The following is an 18,819-nucleotide window of genomic DNA, read 5'->3' on the forward strand; positions in this document are numbered from 1 at the left end:
TCAATTTAATCAGTCATGTTAAAATCCCACAATATCGTCCAATTTTACAAAAAAAAAAGGAACAAGAAATCAGCAGCCGGGGCGCCGTTCCCTAACCCCCACACTTCTTTTCATCCCCCTTTTCTTGTGCACCAAACGCATGTGATTGAGCATAAATATTCTCAGAGCTTCTTTCTTACGTTCTTAAAATTTACACTTATTTTTGTGGTCATTCATTCATCCATTTCTTTAATACAAATAAAAAAAAAAAGAAATGCAAAAATCTAATGTGATATAGAAATTTGTAGGAAGTCTGACAATTGCGGCAGTTTCGAATCCTTGCCCGAATCAGAAAAATCAGTCGGCACTTCTCGAATTTGTATCACCATTTTGTAAAGGACCCCGCCAGATCTCTCCAATCGGGCCCCCCATCTGCTAAGGCCGGCTCTGGTTCTAAGAATCACTTTTGAGTTTCTGCTCTGTTTCAGTATAAGTAAATGTATTTGCATTTCTTTTTTCTCAAATGGGTCAAAATGACACCTATCCACACTTTCAGGTATAACCTTTTAGTTTGGGTTTAAAAAAAAAATCAATTTTCGTAAAAACTTTATATTGTTACATCGCTAATTTAGGTGAAGTCAAGGAGGGCTTAAGCTTTTTATGAAAATACAGAGGAAAAGTTAGCAAAAAACGTTAGTTTGCTTGTGGTCAAAATGAATCCACCCTTAATTCTAGTGTTTAATTGTAAAATACTGCCAATTGTTTGTTGCCTTGATTAAAAGTTGCAATGTGAAAAATTTAAATTTTTCTCACATTATAATTGAATTATCGTTCAATCTTACCTAATAAGCTGGTTGCCCTTTTGAGAGCTATGTTTGAAAGAGCATAAACATGTTCAGAAATTGATAAACATTGTTGGAGTGATTATGATACGAGTCCTTATCTTCATATTTCTTTTCTACCTACTTAAAACTCTTGGTAGCTAAAATATATTAAAACGTACTATCAACAATTAAAAAGAATAATGAATTTGATATCGATTTCACTGATACTAATAGCTTTGCATTCGAGACATGTCTTTTATGTTAAAAATAATAATATCAACCGATGAAAGGAAAATTTGGACCTGAATCCGAGTGATAATTAATGGCAAAAATGCGATTCTAATTTACATGAAAAAAAGATTATTTTGTGACCTTGTCGTAATTGTTTTTAATGTTTCGATATACTTTCTGTCTGTTTAATCATGTGTGCTAAATTTTTATCATTCTGCATTATTTTATGTGGTACTGATTTTCTAAATGCTAATTAACTTTTGGAGAACTCCAATATATATACATACATATATATATATATATATATATATATATATATATATATATAGTTGAACTCGGTTAATTCGAAATGTCAAAAGTACACGAATTTATTCGTATTAGTCGTTATTCGTAACAATCGTGAATGAGTGATAGTGTGATAAAGCTGAAGAAATGCTTATCTACGTATTATTTAGAAAATATAACTACCAATACACACATTGTAATCTATTAGTACATTCAGGGAAAAAAACACTTTTTTCTTATGAGTGTTTTTGGAAAATATTAAAGAGGGAAGATGATAATCGACAATCGCGGAATAGGTTGTAATCCACAATGGAAGATGAAGAGTTTTATTTCCGAATAAATTGAAATGTCCACGGGTAAACAAATGTACGGGCTTTATTTTCTATGCAAAGTATTTAATATATTCTTCTCATCACACAATGGGACTTTTTCTAACAAAATGATGAATAATTTCTAAAAAAGGAAATTACAGTATTCAACATGAACATTTTAAGTAAAAAGAGGTCAGAAATTTTTATTCGTCTTAGCCGAGACTTTCAATTTACTGTACGTATTATACGTGAAATGTTTAGTGTAATTAGATAGCAAATCAAACTTAACAAACAAAATTTTCGTTTTAGCCGTGATTTCGTAATAAACAGGATCGTATTAAGAGATATCAACTGTATATGAGTTAAGAACAGTGAGTCATGGGAACTTTGAACCACAATTTTTGTCATGAGCTAACATTTAACTGTATTATTGTTATTATATCCATTTCTACAAAACTGAAGAAAATTTAAGAAGTATTTATGTGATGTAAAATAATTATTTTCCTAAAAATTGTGCAACTTTAAATGATAAGAATAATATTATTAAATATTTGAACACTCCCCGTTTTCATTGCATACATCACAAGATTTTCATATTTTATTATATTGCAAGGAATATTACAATGTTTTAAGGGATAGTTCAACAACTGCTATTTGGCATTTAGGAGTAGCTCCCATACACTGACATCAGAGTTGTTGGATCAGGCAATCAACTGTGTATATTGTTGTCAACTTAGTTTTTAAAATTAATAGTAGAAAATTGATATTGTAGCCTTGTCAATAGAGTGCAACATTGAGCCCGCCAGAGTTTTTTTTTTAAAAGTAAAATACACTAATAAATGTGAAATTGCAAACTTAACTCATGTGGCTACAAGTTATCCCAAATGACTCTACACATCAAAATGTCTATACATCTTTTCGATAACCTATTGTAATTGGACGCAGTGATTACAAATTTTGTTTTTTGCTGTTGTTGGTGCCTTAGTTTGGCAGGAACACATGGTGATGCTGTTCGAAAAAACATTTGGTTTGCTTCAGTAACAATATTCATAATGTTTAATTATTATATTTCTTATTGTTGTAGCCATCCAGTATAAAAATAATTTTCAAAAATGATCATAGCAGTAAACTTCTTTACCCTTCATAATTCTATTTCTCTACTAGCTTTACAAATTCATACTTTTTGAAGTCAGCTTGTTAATTCTACCAATAGCTAAATCATGAATCTATCTAAGGCATTATAAGCTACTCTAATTCTTATATCTTTGGCACTATGACAGTGCCACTCAAATATAATGCCAGTAAAGTGGCAAAAGTTATGAACTGCAAAATATAATAATAGTACGTCACGTGACTTTCACGAAACTTTGATTCAGTATCTTAAAATTTGTTTTTATTATCATTTATGAGAATGAAAATTGTATTGTATCGGAAGAGAGACAAACAAGACTGCAAGTAACTCTTGTAGTTTTAACAAATATTTTAAGGAGGTGTTTTTTCTCTAAGTAAAAATATTGTTTGTAGGAAATTCTGATAATAAATTGAAAATTCAGTTAGCAACCGCACAATATAGAGAGAAAAGCAGTGCGTTTGTATTTTCTCAACCTAATTTCAAAAAAGTATTCAGAGACAAGTTTCGCGCAGAATGAAGATTTTTTCTTTTTCTTTTGAGCTCCTTTAACAAATCTATAAATTTGTTGAACTTTGCAGTCGATTTCGTCTGAGAACCCAGAAGTTCTACCGTAAACTCTTTCAAATGAATCCTACATATTCTTCTGCATAGTCTACTTACGTTGCATGAAGCTGAGGCAGAGGTAAAAATAAATACTCGAAATCAAAAAAACTCATTCCGACGTTTTATTCGTCATTAATCATTAAACACAATCCAGAGCGCCCGGAACAAAATATTCACGAATTGCAAAATGGTACCTTCACGGCTGAAGAAGCCTTTTTCCCAAATCCTAGTATTTATTGCGGCGCCTGCATTCCTACCCCCTCCAAGTTCTCATCATTAGCGGAATCGTGGCCACTTTGATCAGTGTCATTTGTCCCCGCCAGATGGCACTGACATTTAAATTGGCGTGTCCTCATGTGTTTTAGGGTTCAGAACAAATGGAATGGAACTGCCACCACTGGTAATGGGCAAGTCGACGCAGGCTAGTTGCTTCAGATCCAACTCCAACACAATAATGAAAGAGTACAGCTTGACGGTTGACAGATGTGGTTAGAGGCATGAGATTGAAATGGATAAGATGACATCTTTCTTGGAAAAGTTGTCTTAATTTCTCTTTCGGTTTACACATTGTATCATTGTTGACTGCTTTATGCGACCAACTAAAAGACATCAATTAAGATAGGGGAGTAGTTTTTATTGCTGTATAATCTGTGGTAAATCAAATTCGATTGAGATTAAAAATTTGATTATTTGAAACATTACTTAAAATCTTGGAGCAATTTTTCATTGCTGCATGTTCCCTGGAAAAGCAAATTGAGGTTAAAAATTGATTTAATTGAACCATCCTTTGAGATCAAGGAATAATTTTGTTTTATTATTTCTGTACATTTTCCATTGTAGCAAAACGGATTAGAGATTTTTTTTTTCGATGCAATGAATGTTGTAAAACTGAATTTAAAAAAAAGTCTTCGAATGCATCTGAACTCATTTATGATTAGGAGAAAGACTTTATTCCTAAAAGTCTAAGCGGTTGATTTTAAAAGAGGCTTTTACCACATATAGTATAAAATCCAAACTTTTAGCATTTATTTCTTCTAAAGAAATCAATTCACGATAAGACACAAAAGTTTGACACATAAAATTAATTCTTTTACGATTATTATTTAAAACCTATAAATTCTTGAACCCACAACTTGAAAATATTCGATTCAACTTATACTAGTTTGTACTATAAACACCATTTAATGATCTCGAGCAAACACATTTTTTTAAATAATTCCACCATTTACAAAATTAAACAATTAATTGTTGGATTTTCAAGCTATTGAAATTTTAATTGAGTTAATACTGTCTTAACTAATTTATTTTCATACATTTCTTCATAATCAACTTTGTTTCTCTCTCTCAATCAATAAATTCAATCTTAGCTATTTGTGCGCAGATACATTACTGTAATTATTACCATAAGATTCACTTAATATTTCTTGTCGTTTTCATCCTGGCATTGAAATACGGAGCCTTAAAATTAAATATGAACCCGAAAATAATGCTCTTAAACGTGTTTACTATAGCATTTAAATGTTTTATTAAGAATTGTTTTTGAAGCAATCTACTAGCAATTCAAATTTTTTCATTGAATTTTCTTTCAGCTAAATTTTTGTAAATAACTTAGCTTGAAAACAATTACAAAATTTTACGTTAGGGAATGCAAAAGAAGAAAAAAACAAACTTGGTGGAATCCCTTCCAATTACACATTTTCGGAGTTTTCCCGTTTTTTTTTTTTTTTTTTTTTTTTAATTGGAAAATAGATAGAAAACTGTATTTTTAAGCTCATCAAATTTCAGACTAATCCAAATGATTCTCTATACTGCTGTTTCCTATCTAATCCAATTTGTACCATGCATTGACCGATTGAACTTACGATGAAAATCCTTTATAAGTCCTAATGAAGATATATTAATGCAGTAACATACAGTAAAATTCATTCCTCCGCACATTATATGTGTTAAACAACTAGCATTATAACATTTATCAGAACGTGGCATTGAAATCTTGAAATTTGTCGCTTCAAGATTATGTAAGAACTTCTAATGAGCAAAAGCAACATCTGCGCTCATACTTAACACGTGGTAATAATACCTGTTGCTTCCTTCCGACCATAACATGTGTCTAAATCTCCGCAGACCTTATTACACAATTCTCTAAAAAATTGCATTTATTCCCACCAGAGACTACACCACCTTTAATTGCATTATTCCGGGTGGAGTTGGCAACCCTCCCTCAAACTCGAGGTATTGTATGGGGAGGTTCTGTACACGGGTTAATGACGTGGTGGGGAGGAAAAAAGAACATTGGGGACGAGAGCGGATGTTTTCGATGTTGCTCATACAAATTGTTGCAAAGTACAACCAACTCTGCCTCCGTTGGAAGACACTATATTTTCTCCATTGTGTTGCTCCAGCTAACTGCTTGGTAGATATTGCCCTTGCTTGCTAATGATACTCGCTGTTAGTAGTTCTGCTGCAAATGGCAGACTCTGATGTATCTTCTCAGTCTTTTGGTTTGGAACGGGGGCAGAGGGGTCGAAAAAGATTTGTTTCGAAGAACTGTTATTGGAAGTGGAAAAGATCATGTCTTTGTCCCTATTGGGCACGATGCGAGATTAGTGTGTTCATCTGAAATCTGAGAAATCTGACAGATGCGTTTTGGATTACAAAAACAATGAATTTCACTTTGTCGAGGAAGTCAAGATTTTTATAATGATGTGACGTTAACTGGTGTGACATCATCAGAAATTTTCGTCGAACATGTCAATCAATTATTCAAAGGTAGCCGAGTTATTGATAAGATGAATTGAGGCAGTGTGAAGCAAAGGGGTTTAAGTGTACTTTTTAAAGTTTTGAGTAGAACGTATGTAAAGTAGAAACAATAGATAGGCTTTCATCGGCAAGTTTTAGCAGCATCTATCAGTAAGTAATATCTCTTGCTCCGAAATAGATAAAAATTTCCTCTCCCAATTGTACTTTCTCACCCCTTTGCTTCTATGTTGCCTTCAATTTAGAGAGAAATATCGTTTCGTCTAAATACAGCAATTAGCAACGGGGAGAGTTCTTTTGAATCATAAAGGGGAATTCCTCGTGTTGTAATCAAAATCCAATCTTTTTTTTTTTTTTTGAAAATTAACGGTTCTAACTACGTGTCAGTTTCTGTTGAAGTGGAAAGTTTCGATTGCAGCAGTGTGTTGCTATTATAGTGACAAAATTCATTGAATAAATAGATGAATAAATAATTATAGTTACACTACAAAGAAAAGAAGTTGATTATGTGTTATTAATTGTTTACAAAATTTTAACACAAAATGTGTTGCTTATATAATTAGTTATTTAGTAAGCTTGAAATACATATAAACAAGTAAAAGAAAATAAAATGGTTCAAGATTTGTAGCAATGCTAAGGTGTTATAAATTCGATTTATAAACTCATCATTAAAGAAAAACCAATATCAAGAATAAAAATGAAGTATGTACAATGAAATGTAAATTCTCTTTTAGTCGCTGATAAAACTTATAATTTATTTGCGCTTTACTTTAGGTAAGTAATTACAAATACAGTTAAGTTATACAACATTTTAAGTTTCACGCTCAGTTTTTTTTTTTTTTTTTTTTTAACGAAACATTTACAAGGATTGCTAATAAAGACATTTGTACACGCATAGATATTCCCTGTAATGCAAACTTATCAATTTTCTACCTGTAATTATATTTTTTATTGAAAGAACTATTTAAAAAACTGCGCAATATTTTGTTGAGTATTCAAACACTATTTATAATTAATAAAGTGTTAATGATTAATCAGTTTGTATACAAGATTTTAATTCAAAAGATACATTAAAATTGACAAGTTTTCTAATATATTGTTCTTTTCCATTCTTGGTTATTCACTCCCAAAGTGAAGTAAGAGGAACTGAATTACAGAGTAGAAATAAATTTTCTATAAGAACATGCTTGCACTAAAATGCAAAGTTTAATAAATTAATTCGAAAAACCGTTGATTTTCTTTTAACAAAGGACGGAATTATGAAATCATAGTATTTCAGCGAATGTATTTTAGAGCATTAATATTTTTTTTTAAGTAATAACAATAACAATTTAACACCTCACGTTAGTGTCTCAATGTTTAAATACATGTGTGTCTGAGTTAAAAGTGTATTTGTATATCAAAGTCATTTATTTGCCAATAATGCCAACTTTAATGTTCTTTGACTAAAGTATTCAAATAAAAACTTCGGAGAGGAAATTACACGCATTGTACTCCCATTAACTTAGTAGAAAGCAGTTAACGATTCACTTCCTTTCTGCAATCTTATCTATTCTTTACACGTTAGCCCACAAAAGTAGCAGCTACTTTTCTCAAGAATTTCCAGTGGGGGTAAAGATTATAGGTTCTCTGCCCATCGTAAATCGTCCAGGTACATCCTGCAAAACCCCCGCACAAACTGGAAATTATTGTAAACGCTAATTTTATATTGTTTTCACTACTGCCTCTATATATAAACGATAACGAGGTCATAAAGAAAAAACAAAGCAAAACAGTTCTTCACATTATTACACAAACAAGTCATAAAAATGTTAAACTTTAAAGCCAGTTATTGGTCGATGTTATCATAATAAATGACACTTGAAATTCGTTATATGTGTTTTTGGACAGGAAACCTGATAGGCGGAGAGCTAAGCGTGTGCTATAATAACCTTTCCTTTATTTGTTTTATGTGATATTAATATTTATAGTTGGACAGCTGTCTTGGAAAATGTGTTCTCATCGCATTTGACTACGGTAGCATATTCGCTAAAATAAAACATCTGCTGCCATCTTGAAATCGTTAAGGCAGAGTACTTGTGCAACTAATCACAATCGCTTGGGTTTTTTTTTTTTTTTTTTTTTTTTTTTTTTTTTTTTTTTGTACTTGGGGAGTCATAAAACGATTTATAATATTTATTGTTACAGGCAATTTTGTTTTCACATAGCAATACCGGAAAACATTTCTTTTCAAATAAGATAAATAGCCATTTTGTTCATTTGTTGATATTGGTTTAGGGATTTTTCCGCAGTTACTCCTATCCGAGTAATTCATGTTAGTATAGTTTAATTTTTCGTACATGCTATCGAACTCTAAGCTGCGATACATTTTCTCGAAAAATTGAGAGCTCAAGTTAGCCGAGATATTCTGTTAAAACCGTGTAATTTGATTTGCATTTATTGTATTCAATGTTGTACTTTTCAATAAAAATCCAAATAAATCCAGTAAATAAGCAATTTGCTACGTTCGCAAGGAGTTTAATCTATTCTCGTGGTTTTCATTTACCTTTTTTTTAATTTGTCCATCACTTTTCATTCCATTAAATTTTATTAGATGATTAGTAATTAGAATATTTAACCAACAAGCAAACTCACCCAGATAAAACTTAATATCATTAAGTAATATTGTTAACATTTTAGCTTTTATTTGTTGTCAGTCCTATTTATTTATTCTTGCTTTCACTTAAAACTTTTTTACTTTACGAGTTCTTTCGTAAAATAAAAACCATTTACCTTCTTTATAAAATGTAATTCAAAAGATTTTATAACATTCAAGTAAATTAAACTTCTTTTCACATGTGAATGTAGAATTTATTACAAAAAGTCGATTTTTCTCTAAATTGTAAAAGAAAAAAAAAAGAAGAAAAGATTCTTTTTAAGTAAAACAATCATGAAGTTTATGATAAATAAATAAATAAGCAATAACAGCTGATACACATAACACTATTATTTTCTGTTACAAAGCGGTATCAATGTATTTTTTTTAATACGGAATGAAAAATGTTACATTTTCTGATCACGAAAAGGTTTATGAGAACTCCTTATTTTTCTCTAAATTGTAAAAGAAAAAAAGAGAAAGAAAAGGTTTGTTTTGAAACAAAGAGAAATAAGGAGTTCTTAGAAACCTTTTCATGATCAGAAAATGTAACATTCTTCATTCCGCACTGAAAAAAAAATCCCAAAACATTGATACCGATTTTTAACAGAAAATAACATTGTTATGAGTATCAGCTTCTATTGCTTATTTATTCATTTATTATAAACTTTATGATTGTGCTACTTAATTTACTTACGTAATTATTTATTTGTATATCCATTTTACAAATAAAAGGAAACAACGGCTTGCTGAAAATAAAATAAATGCATTTACTTGTCATGATTTTTTTAATACTCAGTACTTAAAATCAAAATATACAAAGAAAAATGAATATATTTAAAATCTACTTGCTCTAGCTTTAACACTTAATAACTATTATAAGCAATTTTCATTGCCTGTTTGAATAAAATTCATCATTGAATTATACAGATCCACCCTCCCACCAGATTTCTGAATTTAATTTAATTTATTCTAATATTATTTGGGAAAATATCTTAGAAATACAATAATGACTTAGGGGGAAAAATGTAGTTACAAAACGAATACAGTATTAACAATTTCTTTATTATTTCAGACGCATGTTCCCAGCTTACAAAGTTCGGGTAAGCGGCTTGGACAAAAAAGCAAAATACATTCTTTTGATGGACATCGTGGCTGCAGACGACTGTCGTTATAAATTCCACAACAGCAGGTGGGTAGTGGCGGGAAAAGCTGATCCGGAGATGCCCAAAAGGATGTACATTCATCCCGACAGTCCATCCACGGGTGAACAGTGGATGCAAAAAGTTGTCTCTTTCCACAAACTAAAGATCACCAACAACATCTCAGATAAACATGGATTCGTAAGTATCTTTTAGATTTGTGTGTGTGTTTTTTAAGGAGAATATGATGATAACTTTCTCAATATGATTTTCTTTTTGACAAGGTCTTCATAAAACATGTTTTAATGATAATTTACACATCATATGTGGGTAAATTTAGCGTCATTTCATATTTCATATCTTTTGGTTCACTGGTTCTCAACTTTTTCACTACTGCGGACCACTTGATACAATTCTGAATCCTGACTGAACCGCATACGGTAGAAATAATATTTTCACAACAATTATAATAAGAGAAATGAGATAAATCCAAAAGTTTTCTTTGATTAATTTAATTACAACTATATCAAGTAACTAAAAATAAAAAATTAAAAATAAAAAAACGATTGAGACACAAATGTAGAATCAAGAGGAAAAATTGAAAACCCTTTTAAAAGCCATATACTATTAAAATCAATTACAAGTTTTATATTTGTGAACAAATAGAAACTGGCAACAGATAAAAATTTTAAATCATTGCGTTTGATTTCCTTGTCGGTCAACAATGAATTTCGTTACCAATTGAGTGAATAAAAGCTTAGCCGAATTTGAAATCTACTTTGAAAAAAAAACGATATAATTCGAATTCTATATGACACGGAAATTCCAAACAGATTCTATCAGACGCAGAACAAAATTCTCTTTATTTTGGAACTAAATTTTCAAATTCTTAAGCATGATTTTACTGCATAAATCGCAAAAAACTTTTAGAGGTTTTTAATTAATGTCTTCATTAATTAATGTTATCCTAAGACGCAACTTAGCTAAAAACGCTCGATCAACTCTCCTTTCGAGCATTTTTTTTTCCACAAAATCGGCCCATTCGCTTAGGCGCTACAGTGCCACAGACAGATACACAGATTGACAAACACGTCAAATTTATAACTCCCTTTCTTTGTGCGTCGGGGTTTGAAAATGATACAGTTTAATTTTCACCTGCTGTTCGCGGACCACAGGTTGATAATCAATGTTTTAGTATTCAGTGAAATACCGTTACAACGAACAGGACCGACGCCAAAGGGGGAGGTGAGGGGGGCTACCCCCCTTCCCCCCTGTTTTTAGAAACACGGGGGTCGCTAATTTCCTTTTAGCGATTCAACAAACGAAGAAAAAGGAAAACTCTTCGTTATTTAAAAAAAAAATAGTAAATATAAATGAACAATTGAAATAATAGTGACAAAAAGTATTTTTTCTGTAAAATTTGAATGGAAAATGCAATTTTAAAATACAATTTAGGAACATCCATAATTTTCTTTTATTAAGATTATCTAATTAACGGTCGCGGAAATGTACGCTACTAACATTTTTAATGCAAAAAAAAAGTATTCAGTGCACTACGCACTAGGCCGCAGAGTGGGTATGTCTGCCTAGTCGGAAACTCTGGGCCAGACTCAAATTAAAGTATTGTGCATATAATAAAATTAGCATAATGGGATGGAGGACCGGCGACAAAACGTGCACGCCTTATCTTTCGGTGGTCCTGGTTATACAAAACCATCCTTCATGGTTCTCCAGTTAAAAAATTTAAAAAAAAAATAGATTAATAAATAGGATGGCTTCATAGGGACCATCGGAAACATTTCCATACGTAATTTGTTTTTGATGAAAAATATTGTCCTGAAAATCGTTGCTAAGTGGAAAAAAAATGCATGGGTCGCCAAAATATATTTGAAACAGAGAGAGAGAGAGAGAAAAGAAAAAAAAAGTTTAATACTAAGAGAGATTTAAAGAATTGTGATGAAAACTCACACCAGTAGTTCTAAATGTTTGAACGTAAAAATCGTAAGTAAATCAAAGCTTAATCAAGAGATGCATTAGCAACATTTAAAATAAAATGAAGTGGAATAAATCGGATCCAAGGTATCACAGAAAACTAACAAATCGATTCAAAATGTTAAAAGTTCTTTTTCTGAGACCGCAGGAGCTTGTATTTCGAGAAAACAAAAAAAATGTTGGAAATTGAAAATTTTACTATGGAAAATCCAAGCAAATAACCGTACTTGGCAAAAGAAAAATTGGAAGAAAGTATTACCACAATATATTTGTATCAATAATTAAAGTTTAAAATGAAGATAGGGACGTAGCCAAACTGAAGGTAAGAGTGGAGAACTTCAATTCCTTCTTTTTACGTCCCCAAAGCTGGTCTGGAAGTGAGTTTTTAAAACTTAGGTTTCGAAAAAAATTCTGGGAAAACGTTCTATAACCTCACCTCTTTCCCTAACGTCATTACAGATGGCATGCACATAAGTATTTAAGACTGCAATTTCGAAAACCATGAGAGTGCTCTCAACGTAATCCCCGAGAAACGCCATCTCAATTAATTATTCATCATCATTCACGGTTGAATAAATTTCGTCTTTTGGTTGTTATTTAAAAAAACTGCCTGAAGTCTCATGAACCAGTCCTAATATTACCGAAGATCCTCAAAAATTTCATTGCTAAGGCTTCAAAAAATTGTTCGGGGGAGATCTGCCAAACCCCCTACCCCTCTAACAGTATTGAAATTCTCCTACGATTGCATAAATTGAATTTCAATTTTGAAAATTTTCCACTGAAGGACTCCCAATCTCTCTACACATTAACATTACCAAAATTCTTCTAAAACTGCGTTTTCTCCCTCTCGCCAACCTCATTGAAAAACGTTTTAAATCTCGTTTTTAGTGCTTCAGTTGCGAAACATTCCTGTACGCGAGCCCCTTCAAACCCTCCTCCCCCCCCTCCCTTCAGTGACAGTTGGTTTAAATAAAGTTTTCGAAGCTTTAATTTCAAGAAACTGGCAGTGCATTCAATTTTAACAAAAAAGCCTACTACCGCGTTTTTAAGGCTTCAATTTAAAAAAATTTCGGGGGATGGTGCCCGCATCTTTCTTCTCCTTAATATCACCATAGATCGTCCAAAACTTTATTTTTTTAACCACAATTTTCAAATTTTTTCCGGGGTCTATCCCCCGGACCCCCCCCCCTCTCCCCCTTTATCTGTTACAATCAAAAATAATCCGCAATTGTGTTCTTATAGTTTGAAGTTTGAAAATTTATCGGGGAATGACCCCCAGTCTCTTCCGTCCTTAACATCACTATTGATCGTCTAAATCTGTTTTTCAATTAACAATCTTGAAAATTTCCCGGGGGAGAGCCCCCGATACCCTTTTTCTGGGCATAATCAAATATAACGTACGATGTTTTTTTGGGTTCGATGTAAATTTGGGAGGGGGGGAATTATCGGGGAAGGCTATCGGACCTCCTCTTCCCTTTATCCCTAACTTAAAATATAGCCTGAATCTGCGTTTTTACATCTTCAATTTCAAAAAAAAAAAAAAATGTCAGGAGATACCCCTCGCATTTTTTCTCCCACACCCCTTATTTCAGATTGAATATTATCCTTACGATTAAAATTATATTACTAGTACTAAGGTCTAGTAATCTGACTCTCCCTGCTAAATCAGAAGCTAAATCTACTCTCTGTTTCTCTGCATATTGGAACATGCGTTTGAAACAATTAAGAGGCCGCATATGCGTACCTCCTCCCTCCCCCAGTTTTTTGACCTAACTACAGCCACGACAACGAATACCAATGCAACGAAATGTCCGTTTTAAAGAAATTAATTTTCAGTCCCGATTTAATAACCATTTGCTGGAATTCCATTGCAACAAAATTTCCGTTACAACAAACAAAATTCGAAGTCCCTTAAATTTCGTTGCAACGAGTTTTCACTGCATTTGACATTAAAAAAAAAAAAAACTAAATGCCCATTGCTGCATTCTAATGGCAAGTTTGTTATGAAATCAAATTTCAACTCTTTGTTTTAGAAATTTTGAAGCTGCGAATATTGTGCACAGCTGATTACATCATTCAACAATTTTGAAATTTTTGTTTCGAAGCTGTTTTAGTAGCAGTTGAAATCACTTTTCTTGCATTGAAAAACTTGATAGAGTGTTATGAATGGGATGTTGAGAAGCAACAAGTGGAAGTTAATGTATTTAGAAATTTAGTTACTGGTTCAAAGTTGCATTATTTTTACTAAAATAAGTTATTTTTCATTGAATTTCTGACATGGCTCAAAGTTAGCTAAAGTGCCGATAGGAGAACGTTGCACGAGGCAAATAATTCATTTTCAATGGATTCCATTTCTAAATTTTTGAATTGTTGAATAAAGTTGCCCAGAACAGCTGTCTAGAATGAATATCCGAAGCTTAAATTCCGGGAAGGGGGGATTAATGTTTTTAATCGACATTGCACTAAATTAAACGTTAGAGAATCGTACTGTAAGTATTTGGTTCAACCATTCAACCAGACTTGAGTTACAGAATTTTCAAGATTTTTTTTTTAAGTTATAAATATTTATCACAAACAATATCGAATAAGTACACTTTTATTTCAAAACAATCTCATTTCACTTTAAAAAAAAAACTATAGTTCCGGTGTTTCTGCCAACAGCGCTTCATACATTTTCATTTCATGCTCAAAAGTCATCGTACAACCTAAATTTTTAACAGTGTACTGCAAATTGTTTTAGTAATTAAAATTCTAGACCAAGCAATGCAAATACATGTTTTGAAAGTTTATTAATGGAATATCAAGACAATAATTCCTGATTTCCTACTGTTTATTTAACTCCCTGTTTTGGAAATTAGTAATTAGAACAAGAAATTCGAACTGAATTATTCAGCTTTTCTATTCTGAGTGAAAATAATGTATTCAGAAAAGAAAGTTTTATACATACAAAGATATGCAATAATCACTATCTTATTTACAACTATTATAGTAGCTTTTAAATCCATTACATCTTGTTCTATTCGCCGGGAACACGCAAAAATAAAAGTTTTTTAAATTACACATTAGATTTGCAAATTTTCCAGATGATTACAGCACTCAAATTTACATAGTGGCTCGGTAACGAAACAATGGTTTTTAAAAAGCACAATTTCAATTCAATTCATACAACATTTCGAATGCTTCCGATTTGAATCTATAACATGAATAATTTATCGAATACGATTGCTGCTTTTCTTCAAGACTCAGTCCATTGATTTACATTTTTTTTATTCATAGAGAAGTAAAGAAATTTGTGAGCATAACAAACAGAATTTACACGCAATTGTTATTGAATTATGAGTCAAGAGTAGTTACTTTATGAATTTATGTATATATGTGTTTCTTTTCCTGTAATAATGGCGCGACTTTTCAATTCAAACACTGTGTTTATCCGTGGTATGCAAATTTAAAATGATAATTTAGAATGCCATAGCTATTAAAGAAGAGAAATTAGTGAGATTTTTTTACACAAATCTAACAAATATAACGGAATATAATTAAAGAATTCAGCATTATTCATTTGGGGCTTTCGCGATAGTTAAGACCATGGATAATAAATTAATTTGCATGCCAGAGATTTAAATGTGATTTTGAAAGTTTTGACTACTGGTTTTATAAATTAATTATATTTTAGAGAGGAGTACAAATGGAAATATGAAATTTTTCTCTGATCTTATTAGTTAAACGAAAATATTCAATGCAAATTTGGAAAATGGAGGCATAAATTAGTAAATCTGACTGCAGAAAAAAGGAAAAAATACCATTCTTTCTTGCTTCTCAACCCAGTATATGCATTTTTTTTTTTTTTTTTTTGCATGTGATTAGATTTAATGTGAATTACAGAATGATTTGATATTATTGGAAAATAACTTTGATTTAAAAGACGTGAGTTTATATTAAAAAAAATTCCCTAAAGATCTCTTTTTACAACATTACTAAAGTATATGTCTAAAAACATTAATTATACATACCGAGACACAGGGGCGCTTCGAACCTAAATTTTTGGGAGGCCGGAAATTCTCAACTCTTAATTTTTCCAAATTATCCTAATATTGCCGAATAGAACTTCAAATTTCACCGAATGATGATAATTTTGCCAAATAAACTCCAACTGTTGCCGAATGATGATGATTTTACCGAACTGTTAGACAAAATTTGTCGAATAAGGATTTTTTTTCGGTCACAGTAACCTCCCGTGGTGTTCCATTGGAGTGCCTCTACTGATACATTAAAATTTTACTAACACTTTTTGGGGGAAGGGTGATACATAAATATCGCCTTTTTATTAATCATTAGCAGTCATATCGCAAATTTTGAATAAAGACTTCCCTGAAACAAACAGGAAATTAAGTTAGTCCCATTGCTAAATTTCATTCAATTTCGATATTAAACGACAAACTCCTGTGCTCGAGCTTTCTCACTGAGATGTATGTAAGGAGTGTACCACATACTCTACCTTGCGTACTTATTTTATATTTACACCGCTAAAAAGAAAAAAGTAATAACTTATTTTTAAATAAATGAAAAACGACTTCAAAAAACAAGGAGGAACTAAAAAGTAGAAAATAATTGGTCATACTTACATACGATTTCCTGCGCAAACGTATAAATCAAATTTATTTTACAATTTCAGTGCAAAAATCAACTAAAATAAACACCCAATTATAAAATAAATACTAATTTTAATTACTATACGATGAATTATTTTAATACCTAACTAATTATATACGATCTCATAATTTTTAATAACCATTTGAAGTGCGGCCTCTTATAAACTACTGCCTAACGTAACTGATAACCCACCAAATCCTTATTTAAACACTAATTTAGCAAAACGTGAAAGTCTTTAAAACTAAACCTACTCAGTTACGTTAAGTAGTAGTTTATAGCAGGCCCCGACTTCAAATGGTTATTAAAAATTAAGAGATCGTATATAATTAGTTAGGTATTAAAATAATTCATCGTATAGTAATTAAAAGCAGTGTTTATTTTATAATTGGGTGTTTAGTTGATTTTTGTACTGAAATTGTAAAATAAATTTGATTTATACGTTTGGGTAGGAAATCATATGTAAGTATGACCAATTATTTTCTACTGTTTAGTTCCTCTTTGTTTTTTGAAGTCGGTTCTTTTTTTATTTGCTTATTATATCATTTGCTTATTACTCATTTCTTTCTTTCTTTTTTTTTTTTTTTTCGTTTTCAATCGCTTTATCACTTACTCCTGTTTTTCTTCATTTTTTCAAAATTATTTTACTTCCATAGATTGTCTTTTTCCCTTTTTTCCTTTTCTTTCTTTTTGGAATTGTTACTAATTTACCCAAGAAAAAAAAATGAAACCTTATTCAGAGAAAAAATCTTACGAACTATTCATTAACTGGGGTGTGTTCATTCACTAATCGGACTAACCTATATATTTACCCAGGTCGGACTACTATATGTATGTATGGGGTAGCCAGTACATGTTGCAATACATTAAATTTAACCATTTACAGCTATCATTCAAAATATATACATGTATATATTCCCAAAATTAACAACAATTGTTTATTGATGCAATCTTTAGGCCACGTACAAGAGATAAGTTTATGTCTTCATTTTATAGACTAAAAATATACATTCCCAAAATTTACAGCAATTGTTGCTTGGTTTAATCTTGAGGTCACGTAAAATAGAGGAGTTTATTCCTGCGTTTAGTAGACTACTAAGCAAATGTTTACAAAGATACTGCCCTGGCATTAAAACTTTTACATCCATTCACACTCTACTCTTGGTAGTACAAGATCGAAAGTCATGTGGATGTAGAAGTTTCGCTGTAGGTATGAAGTGTCTTATGTGTCTAACTGCACACACATGGAGTTACATCTGTCTAATTGCGTAAATTTTAAGCTTTTGCATTTGTCAAATTGTGCCTGTTTGTATGTTTATTCAACTCATCACTGAACTGAATGCAATTTACTTTTGTTCGCTAAACTTCATGAGTTAAAAACTCCATTGAGGATTATCATTGAATTTTTCATCAACGCGTTCGTCAATGATATAAGTGCAAGATCACAACATATTTTTCCCTTGGCGTATGTTTGAATGCACGCATCTGTTTAACTGTGTGCTTTTGCATAAGTCGTAATTGAATTGAATGCAATTCATATAATTCAGTGTTTAAAACTTAACTTTATGCATTAAAAATACCAGCAAGTACTGTCACAGAATCTTTCGTCAACGAATTCCTGTAATAGACAGATGCAAAAGCACAAAATGGTCCCCTCCTATACGCAAACAGCTCAAAGGAGTTGAGATGACAGTTGCTTTCTTTTCTGTCAAATTCTATTTTGCCGTTGGGTTGAGCGCTGACAGTTTGTAGCAAGCAAAATGTTTTTCGTTTTTTATTTAGAAATTTGCTTTCTTTTTTTTTTTCTTTGTTGCTGGTGTGCATTTATTTTATCCATTATAGCTGCTTCGAACAAAAGCTGGATAATTTCGTTGTCAGTTCCGAATTCTTGTGGCACTGAAAGTGTGGGCGTAGTCAAGAAAATCTGTATCTTCTGGTTTTGACACGAGCTAATATTTTTCTTTCACAATAAGTACCTTTGGGATGAAGTTTCCAACAGAAATGAAACGGCTATCAATGAACAATTAATTCTGAGGTAAATATAAGGAAATAGAATTAGTTTTCGATGAATGATAATCAAAGTCCAAATCAAATGTTGAATTCATTTTTATAATTAAATTCGATTTCATACGTATAGTATCAAATTCTGCTAATGATGGTAAACCCTCCCACACCCTTCGATTATTCTGCCAAAATCATTATTTATTTTCGTTTTATTGTTATTATTATTATTATTATTATTATTATTATTATTATTTATTAATTCATTTTTATTTATTTA

General features: G+C 31.4%; 1 protein-coding gene across 1 annotated transcript in view; it reads left to right on the top strand.

The window, feature by feature from the left end:
• Positions 1 to 18,819, top strand: part of LOC129219906 (T-box transcription factor TBX3-like) — a 68,991-nt gene that overhangs the window by 33,353 nt on the left and 16,819 nt on the right. The window contains exon 2 of the mRNA XM_054854221.1: positions 9,833 to 10,100. Coding sequence (XP_054710196.1) covers positions 9,833 to 10,100 — 268 coding nt within the window. The remainder of the gene's footprint in view (positions 1 to 9,832; positions 10,101 to 18,819) is intronic.

Source organism: Uloborus diversus, chromosome 4 (genome assembly GCF_026930045.1).
Source record: "Uloborus diversus isolate 005 chromosome 4, Udiv.v.3.1, whole genome shotgun sequence".
NCBI lineage: Eukaryota > Metazoa > Arthropoda > Arachnida > Araneae > Uloboridae > Uloborus > Uloborus diversus.